Source organism: Guillardia theta, assembly GCF_000315625.1.
Source record: "Guillardia theta CCMP2712 unplaced genomic scaffold GUITHscaffold_146, whole genome shotgun sequence".
Classification (NCBI taxonomy): domain Eukaryota; class Cryptophyceae; order Pyrenomonadales; family Geminigeraceae; genus Guillardia; species Guillardia theta.
The window spans coordinates 139,262-162,229 of NW_005434528.1; the positions used below are offsets into that span (position 1 = coordinate 139,262).

A 22,968-nucleotide genomic window follows, 5' to 3' on the forward strand; every position below is an offset into this window, starting at 1 on the left:
CGGATCTCTGCCGTATGATGGGTTGACGACCTGCACAGTGAAGGAAGTGGAGTTGACCTCAGTCTTGACAAACACGGTAAGCTTGCCCGCTGTATCCGACCAGAGAGCATAAGACAATATGTCATTGCCTGAGACTGAGACATTGTCGGGGTTGCCGTCGATAGTGACATTGAGACCAATGATGGAGAAATTGCTTCCAACCTTGAGAGGAAAGTTGGAAGTCAAGAAGATGGTCAGCTGGTTCAGCATCGTTGCATACTGTGTTCCGCTCAGCACGGAGAGTCCGGTCCACTGGGGAGTAGCAAGCCATGTACACAGAGACAGATGCTCGCTGACTTGCGCAGGAGTCGTCGACGGAGAAGACATGTCCGGAGTAGTTTCCGGAGCAGAGATAGCTTCAGTAGCCGAGGGAGAAGAGACGACTGGACTGCTTGAGGAGGAGGAGATTATTGGAGGGCTAGAGGAGGAAGACATCACCGGAGTAGAGGACGAGGAGGAGATGATCGGAGTACTTGAGGAAAACGCTATCTCCGAGGTACTGGAAGAGAAGGATATCACCGTGGTCTGGAAAGGTGCAGGCGTTGTTTCCGCAGGTGTGCTGGTCAGAGGCGACGAGAAGATCTCCTTCGTGGTCTCCACCGGATTGCTGCAGGTCCAGTATGGCTCAACTCGACACAGCGAGCTGCAACCATCGCCAGAGATTGTGTTTCCATCATCACAAGTCTCACCAGGGTCGAGAACTCCGTTTCCACACAACTGAAGAGTCGGCACGGGAGTACTCAAGGATGGTGTACTGAAGGCTGACGAAGAGATGACGGGAGAGCTGGAAAAAGTCGATGAGACGACCGGAGTAGTCGACGTAGCAGACGAAGTAGACGATGAGATGACCGGAGTTGTGCTCGGAGCAGAGGAGATGATCGGGGTGGTGGTGGAGGAGGACAAGACCGGAGTAGGGGAGGAGGAGGAGAGGACCGGAGTAGAGGAGGAGGAAGAGGAGATGACTGGAGTAGAACCAGTGAAGGAAGAATTGACCGGAGTGCCTGAAGGAAAGGGAGAGATGACCGGAGTACCTGAAGGAAAGGGAGAGATGACCGGAGTAGAGGAGGAGGAAGAGGAGATGACTGGAGTGGAGGAGGAGGAGGAAAGGACAGGGGTAGAGGAGGAGATGATCGGAGTGGAGGAGGAGGAGGAAAGGACAAGGGTAGAGGAGGAGGAGATGATCGGAGTAGATGAGGAGGAGGAAAGGACAGGGGTAGAGGAGGAGATGATCGGAGTAGATGAGGAGGAGGAGAAGACTGGAGTAGAGGAGGAGATGATCGGAGTAGAGGAGGAGGAGGAAAGGACAGGGGTAGAGGAGGAGATGATCGGAGTAGATGAGGAGGAGGAAAGGACAGGGGTAGAGGAGGAGGAGATGATCGGAGTAGATGAGGAGGAGGAGAAGACTGGAGTAGAGGAGGAGGAGATGATCGGAGTAGATGAGGAGGAGGAAAGGACAGGGGTAGAGGAGGAGGAGATGATCGGAGTAGATGAGGAGGAGGAGAAGACTGGAGTAGAGGAGGAGATGATCGGAGTAGATGAGGAGGAGGAAAGGACAGGGGTAGAGGAGGAGGAGATGATCGGAGTAGATGAGGAGGAGGAGGAGATGATCGGAGTAGATGATGAGGAGGAGGAGGAGAAGGCTGGAGTAGAGGAGGAAGACAATGCTGGAGTAGGGGAGGAGGAGGAGGAGATGATCGGAGTACTTGAAACGAACGTAGATTCCCAGGGAGCACTCTCAGAGCAGGTGAGAGGTACAAGTGAACACATCACAAGAAGATGCCATACAAGTGTCTTCCTCCCCCACATCGCCGCAACCCTCGTCTGCATGCTCGTAGCCCCCACCATCCCCATGCGCTGATCCCGTCGGAGCGGACCTATCTCCTCAGTCATTGGGCCCAGGCAGATTTCGAGGTTAAATGCCCGACCAGTCATTGAAAGGGCAGCCATCAAAGGGGTAGGGTGGTGGCTTTGAGGTCCCCTTCTCCACCCACGAGTTGCACCTAGATACCAGGGGTCCTATCTGGTCGAATTGCATCTGGGAGGGGTGGTGTAGAGGTAGAGGGTGACTTCTATCACGGTTGGTAGTCCTCAAGAGGGGACCAGGGGTGGGTACCGGTAGGTACTCGCTGTTAAGTTGGCGCTGGTTGATGGGGGGTGGGGGTGGAGAGGCGCATTGTTGGAGTATGCGAAGAGTCATGATGACCCCACCCCCTCAACCCCCTCCTCAAATGCGCCTCAAGCATCGAAACTTCGACCCACCTACCCCTCACTTGAGCCTTCACAGTCAACTTTACAGTCACGGAGTTGTGCTCAGTGAGGGGTAGGGTCGGGGGTCGCTCCCGACCCTCTACCACCCCCCCTCCTCCTCAACTTTGCTTCTATGATGATCCGTTGTGGCCCCAGACCCTACCCCCTCTTGTCCACCTCAACTGTAGGAGCCCCACCCCCTCCATGACAATCCCGAGCCCCCTGGCACCATGACCAGTCAATTTTCTCACGTACTCTTGCCAAGGACAAAGTCAGTAGTAAATTTCTCCCTCCCCCTCTACCTGTGGAACGCTAGCGACTCCTGTCATCACCTGCCTCGAGCACCCACCTCGAGATCTGTTCTTGACAAGTACCGTGACATCGCACAAGGGGTTAGCCGGAGCAGACGCCGGGCTGCAAAGCGGGCCAGGCCGAACTTCATGATCACTTCTCATACGACTGAGACAAGTGACTTGAGCGCTAGTGACCTCGAACTATTAGTGACAAATGGTTCTTCGATGGTTGACGCGGAGGCAATCAAAGTATATTTTCAGAGTTTAGATCACTTACTAGAGGATTCTAGCGAAGAGCATGTTTTAGACATCGGCATTGGGATAATCCCAGCCAGATCTGCTTCATTAGATAATGATAATGATAGATCACATTTGATCCCATCGCAAGATACATATCATGAACAAAGTGATTCTTTTCTGACTTACGGGTGACATCTCGGGCATTCCGATGTAACACCATGCAAATCCCATATTTCAGCTGCTAGCAGAGACAAGCTCCTCCAGGCCCTCGACATGCCCCGGTCATCTGAAGCGCGACTCTTGTTTGATGATCTGCTGTCTCTGTACATTCGTCGGGTATGAAAATATTTGCATTCTCTCTACCAACTTGATAAGTACCATCAGCTGCTGCTGCATCCTGGTGGAACTCAAACATGGCACTACCTGCAAGCTCGATAAGAGGTGGGGGGCTGGCACTGTTCTTCACATTCCAATGCTGGGTAATCAACATTTGTTGCTGTATGCATGGTTGGATGTATGCAGTTCAACCTCCTGCAAATGCAGCAAGAATGTGATCAGAATGCAGATCGTCTCGGCGCAACAGAAGTCCATGACGATCGTTGTGAAGTGCATGCTCCATCCTAGTAATCACGCATGGCATCGCAAGGATGACACTTTTCGCATGTTCTCTCTTCAAGATCGTCCTGCAGGCACGTACGGTATTCGGCGCATGCTCTGTCAGCTCAAGGCGTCCCTGCCCTCCCCTGCCCTCGTCCTCCTCCTCCCCGCCCCCACCCCTTCCTGACCTTCCCCCGCCCTGTAGTAACTTTCTCAATAAACTTTACTCAACTGGGAAGACCTGAAGTGCCCGTCACATCTCCGTAATTTAACTCAACTCTCCGATTTCTTTGTAATTTAACTCAACTTTGAGTAAAAGGGCTGACGGTAGTACCGGACGATGATGCTTCGGAAAGATAATTACGGAGTACTGAACGGCTCCAGCCCCGGCCCGGGGGCCCGGGGGCCCGTCCCCGGTCCCTGCCGAAGCGCACCGGCCTCGGACTCGGGACTGATAGCCACCTTGAGAAGAGACTGACATGACACTGATCTCAGACCTCAACTCGTGTCAGACTGGACCCCTCCTACTCTCCTTCCGTCTTTCCTAGCTCACGTCCTCTGAGACTCATCATAACCTCAACCCCTGTCAACGTGTTCGATGTTCTCGGATGCCCGATTGACCTCTTGTGGGAGCTGGTGAAGTCCTGCTGGAGGAAGGACCCCTCCATCAGGCCCAAGTGCTGACTCAAACTTGGACCTGGTGTGACCTGCCGAGCTGCCCAAAAGGTTGGAGGCAGGTAGTTTGAAAACTGCAGCCAATGCGAGCAGAAGAAAAGCAAACACCAAGACGACATTCAACTTGATGAAGGGGCGCAGCGAGTTCAACGAGGCAAAGTCAGTGCATCTGAAGATGGATCAATGTGCGGGTGGGATCTGCATAATTGTATTTCTTCTTTCTCTCCTCTTCTCCAACGATGCAAACATTATCCGAGATGTTGTCAACTTTGCTGTAAGGCAGCCATGGCAGCAAGACTGGCAATGTACTACATCTAAACAGCCAAAACTTGACAACCTCAACCAAAAGAATCAAGTACATCATGACTGACATCAAGAAAGATCCCAACAATCCTCCTCTAATACATTGCAGATTCCGAGAAATCATTCGAATGGAACCCTTGCCTCTCTTCTCGAAGAACCTACTTCACTTTAAAAGCACACAACCTTTTAAAAAACACGATGCAGAGACACATGGACAAAGAGCATGTCCAGCGTTCCTGAACTTGAGCAGGCCTCTGATTCATGGTTGTCCCAGGTACAGGAAACTGGCTGTCCGCTCAATCGAAAGGTGATTTGTGAGAGATTCTTCATATTACATTCTGTTTGTGATGATGACGCCTCTTCAGGATCACATTCTCCATCAGCGAGGAAACAAGAGAATGGGACAGGAGTCGACATCACTCTGGATGCAGTAAAAATGCACTTGAAGTCTGTAACAGGTAGTCCTCTCATTGTTCAGACATGTACCTTAATACCTTGCAAAGGTTTGCGATCACTGTCTTGAGACGATCGCCACCCTGATTTTCAAGAGCGAGGAGAGCAAGATAAGCTTCGGTAATCCTGCAAATCCACAAAATCGACGATGTCGGAAAGATCTTAACTGCCATGCAGAGGTTTCGCACAGACAACGACGTCATCGCCAACTGCAGCCTGGCTCTCTCCAACATCGCGACATGCTGCGGCACATCGCGCGACTTCGTAGGTTGAGGTGGCATTCAAACTTTGCTTGATTGAATGACAAGATTTCCGTCTAACGTCCTTGTCCTTTCTCGCGCTTGAAAAGCCATTGGGAACCTGGCGACTCAGCGAGGTTTCAAGAGAGCCTTCTCTCAGTGCGGGGTATTCGCGGCAGTCATCCAGGGGATGAGGAACATGCTGGAAGTGCAGAAGGCTCAGATCAGCGGCTATCGCGCCCTCCTCAACCTTGCGTACGACGAGGAGAACAAACGGCTCATCTTCGAGGACGGCGGTACAGACCTGATTCTGTCCTCCATGCAGCAGCACGCCGGCAGCACCAGGGTGCATATGTTCGGGTGTTTGGAGCTGCACCAGATGATCTTCAAGAACGAGACGGTGAGGAGGCGCGTGCAAAGCAGTGGGGAAACGGAGTTGATCGCAAGAGCTGTTCAAGATCATGCGTAGGATTCTTCCCTGCTTGTATTGCCCTTGTATCCCTGTTTGCTGCGTAACGGTGTTTGACAGGCTCTGTGCGTTCCTGCCCAACAAATTCTTGCACAAGCCTAGCAGCGACTTGTTGTTTCTCCCTTGTACTATCAGAAGCCCCTAACCTTATCTCACCCTGCCACTTTATCTTGTTCGCCAGCATGCTAATAGTAGTTAGAGGGCTCCTCTCCCAGTCTTATCTCGTCAACCACGCTCCTCTGAAGAGAGAGGGAGTCAGAGAAAGGGAGAGAGAGAAAGAGAGGAGGAGTTTTTTAGAGTAGGAGGGAGAACGAGAAGGAGAGAGAGAAAAAGGCAGGGGGTTGCGGAGGCAGTAGTGAAAAAGGGAGGAAGGGAGAAAGAGAGGGAAGGAAAAATTGGTTGCTCAGATTAGGGGAAAAGAGAAGGTAGAGGAGTGAGAGGAGAGGAGGAATGGAAATCTGTTGAGGAGATGAACGAAGGAGACAGAGATGGTTTCCTATCTCCTTGTCTCCCTCAAGCCTTCCACCCGCTCCCCCACCCCCTCTCTCCCCCCACAGTGCTGCCACAGTGTTCCACTTTCCGTCGTGACCCTACCCCTTCTTGATTACCCTACCTGTCTTTAGAAATCAATTTGGTTTTCTCTACCCGTATCCTTTCCATTCAGAAATGGTCAAAATACACCACCATACCCCTTCCCATTTCATCCCACCCCATGAACATCTACCCCTACCCGTACTCCTTGAGGGACATTTCATGCCAAGAGTGCGGGGAGGAGTGAGGAGTGAAGAATGAGGGAGAGGGGAGCAGAGCAGAGCAGAGCAGAGCAGAGCAGAGCAGAGCAGAGCAGAGCAGAGCAGAGCAGAGCAGAGCAGAGCAGAGCAGAGCAGAGCAGAGCAGAGCAGAGCAGAGCAGAGCAGAGCAGAGCAGAGCAGAGCAGAGCAGAGCAGAGCAGAGCAGAGCAGAGCAGAGAAATGATTAAGAGATAAATCATAGATCAGAAGAAGGAAGAAGACGAGGGGTAACGCGATGCGATGCGATGTGAGGAGAGGCAGCGAAGAGAAGGAGAGAACAAGAGAAATAGAGCATTGATGAAAAGATGTCAGCGAGTGAGCGAGTGAGCGAGCGAGTGAGTGAGTGAGTGAGTGAGTGAGTGAGTGAGTGAGTGAGTGAGTGAGTGAGTCACAGTCAGTCGGTCGGTCGGTCAGTCAAACAGATCAACTTGTTTTGTGCTTTCTGAACAGAGTTGTATTTCTTCTCTCTGCCTTTCTTTCCTTCTATTCTCTTCACTTCTCTTCACTGCTTCACTCTTCCTCCCTTCTTCCCGCATTTACTTCTTTCTCTGCTCAGCGTCTTTCACTATCCACTCCGCTCCTTATTCCTCCTTGTTCCTCCTCCTCCCTCTAGGAGAGGAGGAAAAAGGAAAAGGGAGAGAGAGAGGAGGAAGAAGAAAGATAGGAGGAGAGAGGAGGAGAGAGGAGGTGGAGAGGAGGAGGAAGGATGAGGAAGGATGAGGGAGGAGGAGGAGCAGGGAGAGAAGGGCTTGGCACAAAAGTTCACGTGTTGATGTAATACCCAGCGATGTAGCTCTCGACAGCCCGATCATTTCCATACCTTATATTCATGACGGAGAGCACTTGATACTTGTACCCTTCGAGCAGTGTACTCTCTCTGCCCCATCTGCTCCTCAGGAACCTCAGAGCAGCAGCAACGAACTGCTCGTGCAGTCGCTCTGGCAACACCTTGGCATCAAAGTCGACAGCATGGAGGTACGACTCAACACTGTCGTAGAAGATGGGGTCCATTGAAGCACTCTTGCTCCTCGTTTCCCTCTCCTGTGCTGATCTCACATCATAGGCCGAGCAGTCCTGCTCGCTCTTGACCGGAGCCTGCCAGCCGCCGAAGAACCCGCGGAAGTCCGGGTCCTTGAACGCCAACCATCCCTTGCCAGCCTTTTCGATGAAGGAGACGAGCCGCGGGCTGCTGTGGACCCTAGAGTTGATCATGGAGCAGAGGTACAAGCAGGCGAAGACCTCGTGCACATGCAGCGGGGTGTGGTAGAAGAACTCGTCGAACGAAGCCTTGAAGACTCTCCTTCTTGGTGGAGCGAACCAGTCTTGCAGCTCCCTGCTCTGCTCTCCGTCTTGGAATGCCGCCCTCACCATGCTCTCAAGTTCCTCTTGGTTTTCGAAGAGATGTGACATGGAGCACAGGGGGATCGAATGGCTCTCAATGAATTTGGACTCGAGAGAACCCCTCCGGATGGTTTGTACAGACTCGACTGAGCTTGTGCATAGATGTTCCTTTGAGCTGTAATGAATCGTAACCATTCCCAGAGTCGGAATCTGTCCTCTGATAGTCTGGAACGAGGTAACGGTGAAGATATTACGAAGGCTCATGTTACACTGCAAGGCGTTCCAACCGTCCTTGAGCAGAGAGGACACAAGGATGCACCACACGTGAGTCTTGTGCAAGGAACCCTCTTGATTCAACAACTCGAGCATAGCGACAAGTGTCTCTAAGAAGCCGTAGAGGCTACATACCTTTGCTTCACGCAGCCAGTTCCGGTTCAACGTCAGAAAGCTGTATGTGTGGATTTGCCAGCATAGAGCAGGGCTCTGCTTGATTGCCTTATCCAGACATGCATTAAACTCCTCCTCATTCATCTTCAGGACGTTCCTTCCCAAGACGTCATAGAGGGGAATGTTCTTGAGGGAGCGGAGGGAAGCATCCTGGTCATGAGGCTTGAGGTGCTCATGCATCCAAGGATCATTGTGAACAAGACTGTCACGAGTCGCCTTCAAACCACACTTCTCCTTCAGCTTCTCCCCCAGGGAGGGCGAAAACTCTAACACATCCACCTGCATTGCCAGCCCGGGAATCTGGAGGGCAACTTGCCAAAAGCGGTATGGCTAAGGCAGAAAAACGGTCCACTTACCAAACGGGAGTCCCGGAGTCCGGGCCTTTCAACTCGCCGAGTCGCCCGGACCTTGCCGCATGCCGGGCCCAGGACAGCCTCCACCAAATTGCTAGGTATCTCCTTAATTGGTATCTGCTGCCCCCAATTTTGACTTACCCCCCATCCCACTCGAGGCTCCTACCCCCCCGTTCACACAAAAAGTACCCCCTGTTTTCGCAGAGTCTTCTACCCCTTGTTCGAGGAAATTCTCTTTGGGACCTTGACTGAAAACTTTTACTCATCCACGATTCAAAAAAAAAGGTGTGCACCCCTCACTCCTTGGACCCCCATTCTGATCACCCCTACCCTCACCTTCACTACCCCCACCCTTTGTTTTTGAATCAAATTCAAATTTTCCATGGACCTACCCGTGATTCTAGCCAGTTACATGTTATGAAGCCACCCCTACCTGTGGCAATATTGCTGTGAACTGTACCCTACCCTGTCGACACTCCCTCTGAATCGTACCCCTACAATCCAACACCCCCACCCCACCCCATTGGGCACACGCTGCCTCCTCCCGCCCTTCCCGCTCCTCTTCCATGCTGCCGCTCTGTAGCTTGCAGCCAACTTCGCATGCCATCCTACACCTTCCGGAGAGGATCTAGAGCATCAGAACAGCTCCTTCATATTCTACTTGCTTCCCCCTCCTCCTTGACCTCCTCCCTCCATTCTCAGCCCCTCCATGCTCCCATACCCCTAGCGCACTGCGGCTGGTTTGGTCAGGTTTTGAAATAGGGGAGAGGGAAATTCTGCAGGATTGCGCGAGGTTATCATGCGAACATCTTAATATTCTCTTGATTTAAACATCATTTCCATGTTTGCAAACAACATAGCATCATACAGCATGTTGTAAAATATCCATTCACTTTCAAATTGCCATGCAGTTCAAATTTTTACGTGGTTTGTTTTGTACATGTCTTTGCGAAGTGATGATATTTTGATTCTTGCTCTACATATTGATGATGTATATATTTTATGACCGTGTGTACTACTCATCTGCTTTGTTTTCCTACGCTATGTTCTAGTCCACCCTGTGATTAGCCAAATCCTTCGGCAGCATTTGGAGCGATGATGTAATTTTTACATGTTCACCAGCCATATTTCCTTGAAACCAGCTCGTGCTGTGTGGTTTTTCGTGAACAAAGCCAATTCTTCATATATTTCGGTTATGCTTCACTTGGAGTTGTAGCTTTCATACACAGACTGTGCTGTCCTTCATTTTACTCGCTTAATATCCGTCTCTATTCCGTGCTTTTCGTTTTTCATATTTTACAAGATTTGCGGACAAAGATTAATTTTCGATTGTATCATCATGTTGCTTCCATTCCTGATATCTCGTCTGAACAGACTCGCAAGTTCCCTAACCTGCAAGATTGTTCGAAGCAAACGCGCTGCTGTTCAGGGCTAGCTATACTCGCTTGTCAATGCCCCGCCACTGTGAGAGCCTGTTCGTCCGCAGATAGATAAGGCGGATCGGTGTTTTTCAAGGCAAAGGAGGTGGTTGAAAGGAGCAGCGCTCTTGCTGTGACCTGGCAATGTCGTCGGAACTCGAGAAGCTCCTTGATTTTGGATCACCTCTAGATGTTGCCCTTCTCGATCAGGTCAGGCTGGACTCGTACTGGTTTCATATTCGAGATTTCTGAATCATGTGAGGACAGGTGGTCATCGCGATGTACACTTGTAGGGATGAAGCTCAAAGGAAACAAATCAATGCCTTCATGACGGCATTTCAGGTTAGTTGACGGCCTCCTTACGTTCTTGCATGGCATCGTTATGTTTTGCCTTTGTTGACGGATGATGGTCAGGAACATCCGCAGGCTTGGACCAGGGTTGACACAATCTTGGAGCAGACCCAGTGCGATCAGAGCCGATTCTTTGTACTTTGATGTTTTTATGATGACTTTGATCTCATGATGTGCACAGGCTCTTGCAACCCTCGAGACATGTGTGAAACAGCGATGGAAGGTACCGGTTTTAGCTTGACCCTCCATCGCTTGACAATGTGGACAGGTGCTTCCACAAGATCAGCGAGAGGCCATCAAGGCCTACATTGTGAATGTGATTGTGAGGTGTGTTTCTCAATCATGTTGAACTCATGATCTTTCCACTCACTCGTGTACACCAGGTATTCGAGCGATGAAGCGACTCTTGTGCGAACAAAGACGCAGCTTGGAAAATTGAACTTGATTCTCGTCCAGGTGTGTTTCGCAAGGTGTGTCCGTTTTGGCTCACTCCATCCTTTTTTGTTGCAACAAAGATTCTCAAGCAAGAATGGCCCCACAATTGGAAGGACTTCATTCCCCAGATTGTAGAATCGGGCAAGACGAACGAAACTCTTTGTGGAAACAACATGCAGATTCTCAAGCTCTTGAGCGAAGAAGTTTTCGAGTTTTCCCTGAAGCAGCTCACCTCGAAGAAGATTGATGATCTCAAAGAAAGGCTCACACAGGAGTTCGAGTTGATCTATCAACTCTGCGAGTTTGTGATGCAGAATGCTAAGAATGTCATCACGTTGCAAGTAAGCAGAGGAAGTGTGAGGATGGCATGAACTCACTCCATTTGTCCCAGACTACCTTACAGTGCTTCCTCCGATTCTTGTTCTGGGTTCCGCTCTACTACGTCTTTGAAACTCCCTTGATCGAGATGCTCCTGCACAAGGTTGGATAGAATCTGTCTCGATGTCTCATGTCTGACGGGGAGGTTTCAAGTTTTTTCCACAACCGCAGTTCAGGAGCGACGCTCTGCAGTGTTTGACTGAGATCGCCGTGATCGAGCCCAAGGGTATTGATCCACGCTACCACCCCAAGATCCAGAAGACATATGCCGATTTCATCACAAACCTCAGCAACATCGTTCAACCCAACGCAATCAAGCAATATTATGAGGAGGTAATCACGATTGAACCTGCTTGCCGTGAATTCTGACGTGGGATCCGTTACTCAGGGAGAATCTGGCGAGGAGTTCGTGCAGCGCTTGACCTTGTTCCTGTGTACAATTTTGAAGACGCACATTGGCATTCTGGAGACTCAGGAACTAGTTCCATACTTGATTCAGGGGTTGCAGTACTTGGTCTTCATCTCCGAGGTCGATGATGACGAGATCTTCAAGATTTGTACAGAATATTGGAACTTTCTTGCCGACGACCTCTACCACAAAGAAGTTCTCCTGCAGAGAATGCCCATCCCTACGTTCTGCCAGCTCATGCCGAACCAGAATCCACGTCTTCAGACATACGCTCCAATCCTCACTGAGGTGCGGCGCATCCTGATCGAGAGGATGCCGAAGCCCGAGGAGGTGCTGGTGGTAGAGGACGAGAACGGGCAGGTCGTCAAGGAGCATCTCAAGGACGTCGAGGTAGTGGCTCTGCACAAGACTGTCCGTGAAACCTTGGTCTACCTGACCCACCTTGACCACCAGCAGACAGAGGAGATCATGATCGAGAAGTTAGGGCTGCAGGTGCACCCGGCTCCGGGGGGCCCTGGGTGGTCACGTCAGGGCCTGAGCACTCTTTGCTGGGCGATCGGGTCGATATCAGGAGCGATGCGGGAGGACGATGAGAAGAAATTCCTTGTACATGTGATCAAGGACCTGCTAGGGCTCTGCGAGATCGTCCGAGGGAAGGACAACAAGGCTGTGATCGCAAGCAATATCATGTATGTCGTCGGGCAGTACCCGCGGTTCCTCCGTGCGCACTGGAAGTTCTTGAAGACTGTTGTAAATAAGCTCTTTGAGTTCATGCACGAGACGCACCCTGGAGTCCAGGACATGGCGTGCGAGACGTTCCTCAAGATCTGCCAGCGCTGCAAGCAGCAGTTCGTCAAGCACCAGCCTCAGGAGCCAGCCCCTTTCATCGACCAGCTCCTCATCGGCCCGCACTCCACGGTAGCTGACATCGGCTCGACCATCGCAGACCTTGAAGCGCATCAGATCAACATGTTCTACGAGGCCGTCGGGTACATCGTCGCCGCCGAGCTGACGCCGGAGCGACGGGACCAGATCGTGCAGGTGCTGTTCAAGATTCCGAACCAGCGGTGGACCCAGATCATTGGGAGCGCCATGCAGGATCCCAACTTGCTGCAGCAGCAGGAGACGATGAGGGAGATCGCCAAGGTGCTCCAGATCAACGTGCGGGTGTCAAGCTCGCTGGGGAACCCTTACATCATCCAGCTGGAGTACATCTTCGAGCGCATGCTGCAGGTGTACAAGATGTACTCGGAGCAGATCTCGCAGGCGGTCGTGGGCAACCCTCTGTCCGCCAAGACGTCCGGGGTGAGGCTGATGCGCGCGGTGAAGAGGGAGACGTTGAGGTTGATCGAGACGACGGTTGAGAAGAGCGAGGAGATGCCAAGGATCGTCGCCCACTTCGTTCCCCCGCTGGTGGACTACGTGCTGGCTGACTACCAGAGCAACCACCCGGAGACGAGAGACCCTGAAGTGCTGTCTGTCTTCGCTGCGATCATCCGCCGGGCCGGGGACTCCATCACCGATCAGGTGCCGAGGGTCCTGGGGGCCGTGTTCGAGTGTACGCTGGCGATGATCACGACCAACATGGAAGACTACCCGGAGCACCGGATCAACTTCTTCAACCTCCTCAAGGAGATCAATCATCACTGCTTCCGAGCCTTCTTCCAGGTCCCCGGGGAGGTCTTCAAGGTCCTCATCGACTCCATCGTCTGGGCCATCAAGCACAGGGAAAGGAACATCGCCGAGACCGGGCTGACGATCCTCCTGGAGATGCTCCGCAACCTCGACGGCCTGCAGGACATCGCTGCGCAGTTCTACGTCCAGTTCCTGCTGAACCTCCTCCACGAGATCTTCACCGTGCTCACGGACAAGGAGCACGAGCCAGGCTTTAAGCTCCAGTGCGCCATCCTGCAGCACATGATCTACCGGGTGATGGCTGGTGTCCCCAACACTCCTCTGTTTAACCCGTCGGAGTATCCGGGGGTCGCCGACAACAAGTCCTTCGTCAAGCAGAAGCTGCTAGCGATGCTGTCGGAAGGGTTTTCAGAGCGCATGACGCAGAAGCAGCTGACCGAGTTCGTGGAGAACCTCTTCGGACCTGAGAAAGGTGAGCTTGCTACTCCCCCCTCCAACACACGCACGCACACCAGCGCTCCCCTCCCGCCATGTTCTAACTGTACCGCGCCAGATATCGCTGCTTTCCAGACTCTCGTGCGGGACTTCTTGATTCAGATCAAGGAGTATAGCAGCGACCAGTGGACCGACAGCTCGCTGGCGTTGCAGTTGGAGCAGGAGCAGAAGGAGGCTGAGCGCAAGCGGGTGACGCCATCTCGAGGCGCTGCTGCTTGGGCTGGCTGGCTGACCTCGTGGTGTGCAGGTTGAAGAAGCCAGGATGCAGAACGTCCCTGGCCTGATGCCTGTGATGCAGAGGGAGGAAGTTGACATGTAAGCGCTTGCCCTGACGGTGGTTGGCCCGCGTGCTGACATGCGGTGGTGCCCAGGTCGTGAGGGGGACGCGCTGGATGTCAAGGGGCCAGGGAAGGAGGATGGAGGAGGAAAAGCTCTTGCCTCCTGTAGCGCCTTGATGCCGCTATCGCAATCTCGTTTTGATGAATGAAGCCTGTAAGTATGAGCTGCCCCCGTCTCTCCCCCCCCCGTCTCCCCTCCTATCCTCCTTCAACTCCCTCCCTTCCCTACTTGCTTCTCTCTCCCTCCCTCCCTCCCTTTCTCCTTCCCTCACTCCCCCCCTTCCTCTCTCTCCCTTCCCCTCCCCTCCCTCTCTCCCTCACCTTCTCCTCCTTCCCACCCTTGCTTTGCCCTCCCTCTCTCCCTTCTCCTCCCCTCCCTCTCTCCTTTCCCTTCCCTTCCCCTCCCTTGCTCCCTCTCTCACCCTTCCCCTGTCCTCCCTCTCTCCCTTTCCTTCTTCCTCCTTCTCTCCCTTACTTTCTCCTTCCCACCCTTGCCTTCCCCTCCCTCTCCCCCCTTCCACCTTCTCTCCTTCTTTCCATCCTTCGGATGAAGGGGGAGGGTCTGCAAGCACGAGAATCCCCTCCCCTCCCCTCCTCTCTCTTTCTCCTCTCCTATTTCATCTCCTCTCTTCCCCTCCCCGCCACTCTTTCATCCTTTTCGAGGCATACCACTACCTCTTCCACAGAAACGGCACAGGCGCGAGGCGGTGGAGGAGGAAGGGAGAGGCAAGGCCGAGACAAGCATTTCATTGAGAGCTTCACAGGAGGTTGTGTACCGTTATCCACCTCATGTCTGATCACGACTCCGCTATCCTCCCCTTGCAGTAGAACCTACATCTCCCACAGTGTTGGATCCATCGTGTAGCTGTTCCAGCATGAAGGTCTTGCTGCAGATGCCCCTTCGACGTCATATGATGGATATGGCGATTCCAGTTCTTGATAGCTGTACTTCCCTCTCTTTGTGAGCATAGCAATGACTACATCTCTATCGAGATCATAGAAGTAGCTCTCTCTTTCTACCTCATCATACCAGTATCTCGCTGTCTCTATCTCATCATACCAGTATCTCGCTCACCGTCATATCTGCTCTCCTCGTCCTCCCATTCCCTGTATAGTCGCCCTACTCACCGCCTTCATAACGGTGGGGACCGTATATAAAATTGTTGCAGGTGTACGAAAGGTATTACCATTGTACATAATTTTAGGCAAATATATCCATATTTTATATAAAGTTTAAAACTATTTATACTATATATTTTATTATGTATGGAAATGAATACTTAAAATTATTCTAAGCGGTCACCATCGACCATCCTAGAGAGCACTTTGACAAGGACCTCTACCCCTTTCAACCTCGTCCTCGTCCTCGTCCTCGTCCTCGTCCTCCTCGTCCTCGTCCTCGTCCTCGTCCTCGTCCTCGTCCTCGTCCTCCTCGTCCTCGTCCTTGTCCTTGTCCTCGTCCCTTGCCTGCCCTTCCCTGCCCTGCCCTGCCCTGTCCTGCCCTGCCCTTCCCCTTTCTCCCTTTGCTTCCCTTCACTTCTCTCCCCTCACCTTCCATATTGATCGACTTGCTGTCGTCCTCGAAGATGAAGGGACCGTCGGAGGGAGGGCGGCGAGGGCTCGACGGTTTGACTAAATCGAAAACCGGATCGTAAAGGATCTAGCCTGCTATCTTACTTGCAATCACAACAATCCCAATCATTGCATCATCATCGTTCTTAACATGCCGATTTCAAAAGCTGCATCTTTGTCAGAATCGAACCATGTTTGCCGCAAGTCGCTTACGTTGCCATCGCATCGTGATATCTAGAATGCTGGTTACTGTCGTCTTCTCATCCTGTCATATCACCTATCATATCTCGACATTGTTGTTATCCCTCTCTCCCTCCCTCCTCGTTCTCATCACCTCTTCCTCCTTCTCATCATCATCATCATCATCATCATCACTCTTTTCCTCCTCCACCTTCTTTTCATCATCACACTTCCTCCTCCTTCTTCTCATCATCATCATCGTCAGCTCCTCCTGCTCGCAATCACTATTATCACCAGCTTTTCATTGACAATCATATGGTTGTCTGAGGGCAACATATCTAGAGCCGATTTGAACAATGCAATTAAGGATTGTTCTTATGAAGCATTTGTTTCAATGCATGAAATAGATACATTTATCCCTGTACCCCGTACGTAAACTGATTCAGTATGGCACGTTGGCTTATTTTGGCGTGTATTTCAGTAATTTGCAGGCATCTAACTTCATTCATTCTTGACTATTTCTGTACTTGAGATATTCATTCTGCAAGGTCTCGATACCCTCTCTGGGTATGAGAACCGCTAATGTTTTCACACGCCACAACACATGATAATACTGCAACAGTACTCCGTATGTGCCGATACGATTCCAAAATCATGTACAAAGATCACAGATCTTGAATGTAACCAAGGCAAAATTCGTAAAGCACTGGCCACTCGAAACCTGCCATCAATAAGAACTGCATCTAATCTTGAGCCATTTGCTTGCAAATGCTCGAGAATACCTATGTTTTGATCCACATACAGGTGAAACATTTCATCCACGTTTTGTGGTGGTACATTGCCAAAATCACCCATCGGAATCGTCGAATGAACGCATGAGTAGTTCAGCGCAGCTCTGTACATCAGGCATGAAACAACTTTCGAGTTTGTAATTTTCTCACACCATGGTGGGTAATTGTCCAATGCATATGTATGACCGGACAAAAGTGGGAATATCGATGTGGATTTCCCAGAGCCCCACTCAAGGTAAATTCTAGGTTTGATGAGAAGCAAGATTTGAACGATTACGAGCACTTCATCTTTGTGCATCAATGGAAGGGACTCCTCAGTCGGCGAGGAGAACAAACATTCCGGGTGACGTGTATTTCGAACTATCTGGATATTGATCTGATGTACATCGGCATTATTTACACAACGTATTTTCTTCAATTTGAAAATTGATTGCATTAGTGTCCCGTTCCATGCCATATCGCAAGGCAGCTGCATTTCGAACGCACCTACCTTCAATGGACTGTAAAAACGATTCCATCCCAGCAAATCACCTCTGATAGGATAAACTATGTATCTGAGCAAAGGAGAAATGCAAGATAACAGCAAGACGAGGATTACTAGCTTGACGATGCTATGTCGCGAGCTCGCATTGCTGCTCAAACGAAAGTTGAGCATGTCTCAGAACATGATCCACCGCTGATCCAGAGATGGTGAACTATAAAAAAGTTTGTACCAAAGATTATTTTATAAATGTATAAATGAGAAAAATCAAGTACATTGTAGATATTAAAACTCTTTAAGAGCTTGAGCATATATATCGTAATAAATAAACGTGGTACCATTCTGGTACAAAATATTCATACCACTATTAGTTACTCAATAAAGCTGACCAGCCCCAAAAAAGAATTTTAAAACCTGAAGGAACTGAAGGCTTGTCAGTGACTTCCAGGCTGGCCGCCGCCGGGCGGCCCGGCCCTCCGAGGCTCAGCGGCCGACGGTTTCTAGTAGCCAGGTTTAGGCTGGAACTTATCATGTGGTGTTTATCATGTGGTGTAGTCTCACACACAAGTGGTGTAGTCTCACACGCTTGCCTTTCAAGTTGAAATCCGAGATCCACCCGGTGACCGGGGGGCCGTCTCAGTCTGGTCACCGTGTTGCCTCGGGCCCGGCACTGGCAGCAGTGCGGCCCGGCTGGTTCAACGGTTACTTTCAGTTTCGGTCTTATATTTCGTGTGTTTGCGCCCGGCCGCGTTTGTTGCTGTGTTACGTACACCGCTTTCAGTTTTGTTGCTGTGTGCTCTCTGCCTGACGGTTTTGCTTGTTGCTGCTTTCTTCTGCTTCGGAGGCACCTTTACTGCGGCTTGAGGCACTTTTACTCAGACTGTTTCCGTCGGGCCGAGTTTAGAGCCGCTGGGCCCCGGGCCCGGAGAACTTGAAAAAAGGTCAATCAGGTAGAACGAGGAAAGAAGATAAGAAAGATGATGTCATGCTTTGAAATCAGCCTGCGAAGGCTGTTGAGGAACTGGAGGAGAGGAGGAGGAGGGGAGGAGGAGAGCAGGAGGAGAGGAGGAGGAGAGGAGGAGGAGAGGAGGAGGAGAGGAGGAGGAGAGGAGGAGGAGAGGAGGAGGAGAGGAGGAGGAGAGGAGGAGGAGAGGAGGAGGAGAGGAGGTGCGAGGAGGAGGAGAGGAGGAGGAGAGGAGGAGGAGAGGAGTAAGTAGGTAGGCCGATTATCGATGAGGCTCAGCAGTAGAGAGGCAGAGGAGGAGACAAGTTGGAACTATTCTTGCCTGTCTGACCTGTGCTGGTACAGAGCGACATCTGCACGGAGAGCCGGGGAGAATCGGACATGTTCAACAGTAGGTAGAAGTGAATTTGGACTCAAGAGACGTGGCAAGTTCCGATTCCTGTCAGACAGCATGCTGTCTCGCCCAGGGCTCTTCTTTCTTTTGGCTTCTCTCGCCCTCGTTGTTCTCCCCATCGCTGTCTTCGAGTTGAGGATCGCCCATTCTCCTACCACCAAGATTCATTCTCCCCTCCAGTTTCTCCGCCATAACGCGCGAGAGTGGCTGACCCATGCTCGAGCGCAAGATCAGGCGCTCCTCAAGCTGCATGGTGCGAATGAAACTGAGCGCAAGCAAACTCCGACAACAGTAGCGGGCAGGAATCAGGTAGGTACAGCTAGGCCTCGCGTCGATCAGGCTGAGTTGCACGCTCGATTTGCCGTGCCTGACAGCCTTTGGCCACCATCGAAAGCTGTGATCAACAACGCCAGCCTTGACTTGAAGCTGAGAATATCTGCCACCAAGCGCATGTACATCACGTATGGGCAGAACTGTTGCGTGAGCGCCAAGGATCGAGCTTGCAGGCACGCGAAGAGAGAAGGGAAGTTTGATGCCTGCAAAGCGTTTTCGCAGAGTGACATCGACCAGAGCTTCCAGCGAAGAAACCAAGAGATCTTCAATGTTGGCAGAGGAGCTGGGCTATGGCTCTGGAAGCCGTATATCATCAACAAGACTCTGCACGAGGATCTCAACGAGGGGGAGTACCTTGTGTACGTCGACGCCGGCGCCGTCATCAAATCGCCGATCGATCCCATGCTTGCTTTCATGGAGGTTCAAGACAGCAAACTACAGGTGCTGGGATGAAAAGTTATCGACTTCAGCGATTGATCGCATCTGCCAGGGCGTCTTGACATTTGGAGTTGGATTTGAGCAATTCATGTATTGTAAACGAGACACTTTCATCATTCAGAATTGCGATACCTCGGTAAGCAAGTCCGACAACCTTGGTCGATCTTGACTCGTCGCCAAGGAATGCCACGAGGCCATGCAGGTAGACGGCTACCTGAGCGTGTGGCGGAAGAGCCAACATGCGCTCGAGGTCGTGCAACAATGGCTGAGGTGAGAAATCAAACCCCCTCCTCACTTGATGGAACGCGTCGACCGTCAAGGTGACTGACGGGAGTGTTAGGGAGTGTCAAGACCTTCAGAGTCTGTCGGATGATGAAAACGTCAAGGGTGAACCCAACCTTCCAGGTGAAGCTGCTTGCTTGGACCTGCAGAGACAGACTTGCTGATCAGGGTATCGGGCCCATCGGCACGATCAAGCGATCCTCACCAACATCTTCACGCGCGAGAAATGGTGCTTCTGCTGACCTTGACGGCCATGATCTCTTAGTAACCAACGGTCATCTTGACAGGGGGAGGGAAACCCAGCACGGGCCCGTCCAGTTCATGTTCTCTCATGACCGAGACAAGACGTAAGGGGACATGAAGTGACTCGGGTTCGAGCTTTGTGGGGCAGAAGCTGGCGACTCGATGATGACTCATTGGAAGAGGAGGAGAAGAAGCTCAGTTCATGATGACTGAGCGAAAGAGCTTAGAGCCTGGAATGAGGCTACTGGAACAGATCACAAAGGAATTTCAGATGAGGAAACACTTGATCCCTTGAAGTGAAGAAGTTCCAATCAGTTTTGAATATCCACGAATTCTTTATTTCTCCTTCTTTCTTCCTACTCGGAATCTCGGCCTCGTTGGCTTGTACGGAGGCGTCTCGATAACAGAGACATTATCTTTATTTGTTCTTGATGATAACAGAGGCATTATTATCTTTATTTCTTCTGCTTTCTCCCTCTTTTCCTCCTTCAGCCTCGGGCGGAGGCGTCTCGATCACTCCCGTCGCCTTGTCACAACCTGCTGGGTTTCCCGGGTCGATTCTCAAGCAGATCTCTCGGTAGATTTGCATGTCCAGACGATTTCTACTTTTGATCAGCTCTCGGATCTCATCGCTTACCGCCGTTGTCTTTTGCGTGCTTTTGTTGTTCCTAACTTTCCCTTGCTGTCCCTCATACCCGAACTCCCGTGCAAACGCCTGGTTGGAGGCCTTCGGCCTATCCAGCAGAGCTATGAAGGAGAACGGTCCGCTGGCGCCTGGTTGGCTGCAGAGGTACTGTTGTTCATGCCCTCGAACGAGCCGTAATGCTCTTTTACCCATGAGATGACATGTACTGCGTTGGTCATTACACACTCATCATGAACATACTTTCCATCATGCAGCAAGAAGAAAGCAAGCCGGTTGTGCGCCACGTTGTTCTCTTCGAGCACCCACTCTTTCAAGCTCGAGCTCTTCTGCTGAGAGAATGCTGCTGTCCACATTTTACGAGAGAAGTTCACAGTTTGTGACAATGCTCAAGTCGAAAACCGGATCGTAAAGGATCTAGCCTGCTATCTTACTTGCAATCACAACAATCGGAATCATCGCATCATCATCGTTCTTAACATGCCGATTTCAAAAGCTGCATCTTTGTCAGAATCGAACCATGTTTGCCGCAAGTCGCTTACGTTGCCATCGCATCGTGATATCTAGAATGCTGGTTACTGTCGTTTTCTCATCCTCTCATATCAGCTATTATCATTGCCATCGATTTATCCTCCTCCTCGTCCTCCTCGTCCTCCTCGTCCTCATTCTTCTCCTCCTCATTTTGTTTCTCCCCTCCCCTCCCCCCCGCCAACCATCACTCCCCCTCCTTCATATTCAAATTGATGATCGTGTCAATCCCCCAACTCTCCTCTCTTCTCTTCTCTTTTCCTCTCCTATCCCCATCCTTGCTTTCATATATTATCATACTCTCTTCCAACTCTACATCTTTCAGAATCTCTTTCAAACAATTCCTCTTCCTCCTATCTCCCTCCCGTGCCTTCCTGTCCTCCGCATCGTCATTGTTCCCTCCCTCCCTCCTCCTCCTCCTCCTCCTCAGAGGAAAAAAGAAAATTGTACGGGTCAAAATCGAACTCTCAAAATATTTGAAATTTTATTTCATTAAAATTTGAAATTTCATACAACAATTACAGAATTTCAAGCCCCTCTAAGGACTGTCGGCCTTCGGGCTGAAAAGGCGCAGAGGACGTCGCCATGTCGTAGGGGAGGGGAAGGAGGAAGAGGAGGAGGAGGAGGAGGAGGGGAAGGAGGAGGAGGAGGAGAACAGAAAGATGGAAGGGATAAGGAGGAGATAGAGACTGCAATACGATAGGACAAGCGATGGAGGAGGAGGAAGAAGGGGAGGAGGACGACGAAGGACGAAGGGGCGGGAGGGAGGGAGCTAGAAGGGAGGAGAGGAGCTCTTCGTTGAGAGGTGGGTCGTGATACCCTCGAGCATTGAGAGGAAGGGAGGGAGAGAGGAGAGACTGGAGGCATGGGAGAATCAGAACATGCTAATTGAAAGTTTCAATGGTAAACGATATCACAGGACAAAGTTCGGAAAGATGGAAGAGAGGATGGGAGGAGGAGAGAAGAGAGGGAGGAGAGAGAAAATGAGAAAGAATAGATAGGAAAAGCAACATGTTGAAAAGGAAAACTGATGGCTGTCATCTCGTCTTCTCCTCTGGAGATGACCTTTTCAGTTCTTTTCCTCAAAAGATTGGAGGTAGAATGATATGGAGAAGATTGTATGAAGAACACCAACTATGGAGAACACCAAGTACAGATAGAGAAGGAGAACACCAACTTCAGATAGAAAAAGCGCGAGATGAAATGAAGAGTGATCGGATTTAGTATCTTGTAAGAATCAAGTACAGATTGAGAGAAAGATCTCAGCACTCTCGTCCTTACTCATTGAAATTTTGCCACGCTCTCATTGGAATGTTGCTCTGTATTTTCAATCTCCTGACGCCCACTTTAGGTTGGAAGCCCAAGTCAAACTTTGAACCGTCGTGACTCCTCCTCCTCCTCCTCCTTCTCCTCCTCCTCGTCTTTCTCTCCCTCCCTCTCCTCCTGAAGCTCCCGGGCAGCCATGGACCAGGGTGTCAACGTGACCGACTACCGTTGTGAGACGGTCAACGAGGAATGCGAGGGCTTCGCCTACAAGGCAGAGATGCGGAGGATCAGGGAAGAGAGCGTGCTTGCCGACTCCTTCCTCTTCACCTGGGGCGACGGCAACGACGGCAAGCTCGGGCACCAGAGCGAAGAGAGCCTCTTCGTCCCCTACAACGTGACGATCCTCCAGCGTATGAGGATCAAGTCCTGCGCCCTGGGACGGAAGCACAGCCTGTTCCTCTCTGCCGAGGGCACCGTCTTTGCCTGCGGGAACGGCCAGTACGGCCAGCTGGGAACGGGCGCTGTGCTGGACTTCCGCAGCACTCCAGTGCACGTGCAGGGTCTGCAGAGGGTGAAGCAGCTCTCAGCTGGGGACTATCATAGCGTCGCCTTGCTGGAGGGAGGGGCGCTGTATGCGTGGGGGAGCGGGTCGTGGGGGAAGCTGGGGCTGGCTACGGACAACAATGTGACTGCTCCGAGAGTGATCGCGGCGCTGACCACGAGCATCGTTGAGCAGGTTAGGAGGAGGAGGAGGAGGAGGAGGAGGAGGAGGAGGAGGAGGAGGAGATGGGATGCAGATGATGACGATGATGATGAAGATGGAGGGGAAAATTCAGAATTGACATGGCAAAGTTGGACATTGGGAGAGAAATGGGAATTGGCGTGCTTGTTTGCTGAGTTTCCTGCC

At 51.4% G+C, this 22,968-nt stretch overlaps 7 protein-coding genes across 7 annotated transcripts; 5 read left to right on the top strand and 2 right to left on the bottom strand.

Annotated features, from left to right (window-relative positions):
• Positions 1-364: 364 nt before the first annotated feature.
• GUITHDRAFT_119430 (hypothetical protein) lies at positions 365-760 on the top strand (the record flags this gene model as incomplete). Its single annotated transcript, XM_005821347.1, has 1 exon — positions 365-760. One exon carries the CDS (start codon positions 365-367, stop codon positions 758-760), a length of 396 nt encoding a protein of 131 aa, XP_005821404.1.
• Positions 761-4,655: 3,895 nt separating this feature from the next.
• On the top strand, positions 4,656-5,657 carry GUITHDRAFT_147256 (hypothetical protein; the record flags this gene model as incomplete). The annotated part of the gene is made up of 5 exons (XM_005821348.1): positions 4,656-4,668; positions 4,760-4,852; positions 5,038-5,115; positions 5,197-5,486; positions 5,616-5,657. 5 exons carry the CDS (start codon positions 4,656-4,658, stop codon positions 5,655-5,657), a joined length of 516 nt encoding a protein of 171 aa, XP_005821405.1.
• A 1,451-nt stretch (positions 5,658-7,108) lies between these two features.
• GUITHDRAFT_119433 (hypothetical protein) lies at positions 7,109-8,419 on the bottom strand (the record flags this gene model as incomplete). Its single annotated transcript, XM_005821349.1, has 1 exon — positions 7,109-8,419. The coding sequence occupies one exon, from the start codon at positions 8,417-8,419 to the stop codon at positions 7,109-7,111; it is 1,311 nt and encodes a 436-aa protein (XP_005821406.1).
• A 1,630-nt stretch (positions 8,420-10,049) lies between these two features.
• Positions 10,050-13,860, top strand: Exportin1 (Exportin-1; the record flags this gene model as incomplete). Its single annotated transcript, XM_005821350.1, has 11 exons — positions 10,050-10,115; positions 10,173-10,247; positions 10,320-10,391; positions 10,438-10,479; positions 10,525-10,583; positions 10,640-10,712; positions 10,772-11,032; positions 11,083-11,172; positions 11,223-11,402; positions 11,458-13,585; positions 13,667-13,860. 11 exons carry the CDS (start codon positions 10,050-10,052, stop codon positions 13,858-13,860), a joined length of 3,240 nt encoding a protein of 1,079 aa, XP_005821407.1.
• Positions 13,861-19,056: 5,196 nt separating this feature from the next.
• GUITHDRAFT_155751 (hypothetical protein) lies at positions 19,057-19,726 on the top strand (the record flags this gene model as incomplete). Its single annotated transcript, XM_005821351.1, has 6 exons — positions 19,057-19,102; positions 19,152-19,235; positions 19,281-19,369; positions 19,440-19,504; positions 19,550-19,610; positions 19,669-19,726. Coding segments are annotated over exons 1-6 (396 nt in total), but the record flags the coding sequence as incomplete, so codon positions are not given.
• A 316-nt stretch (positions 19,727-20,042) lies between these two features.
• Positions 20,043-20,462, bottom strand: GUITHDRAFT_119436 (hypothetical protein; the record flags this gene model as incomplete). Its single annotated transcript, XM_005821352.1, has 1 exon — positions 20,043-20,462. One exon carries the CDS (start codon positions 20,460-20,462, stop codon positions 20,043-20,045), a length of 420 nt encoding a protein of 139 aa, XP_005821409.1.
• A 1,876-nt stretch (positions 20,463-22,338) lies between these two features.
• Positions 22,339-22,779, top strand: GUITHDRAFT_80572 (hypothetical protein; the record flags this gene model as incomplete). Its single annotated transcript, XM_005821353.1, has 1 exon — positions 22,339-22,779. A coding segment is annotated over one exon (441 nt), but the record flags the coding sequence as incomplete, so codon positions are not given.
• Between the last annotated feature and the right edge of the window lie 189 nt (positions 22,780-22,968).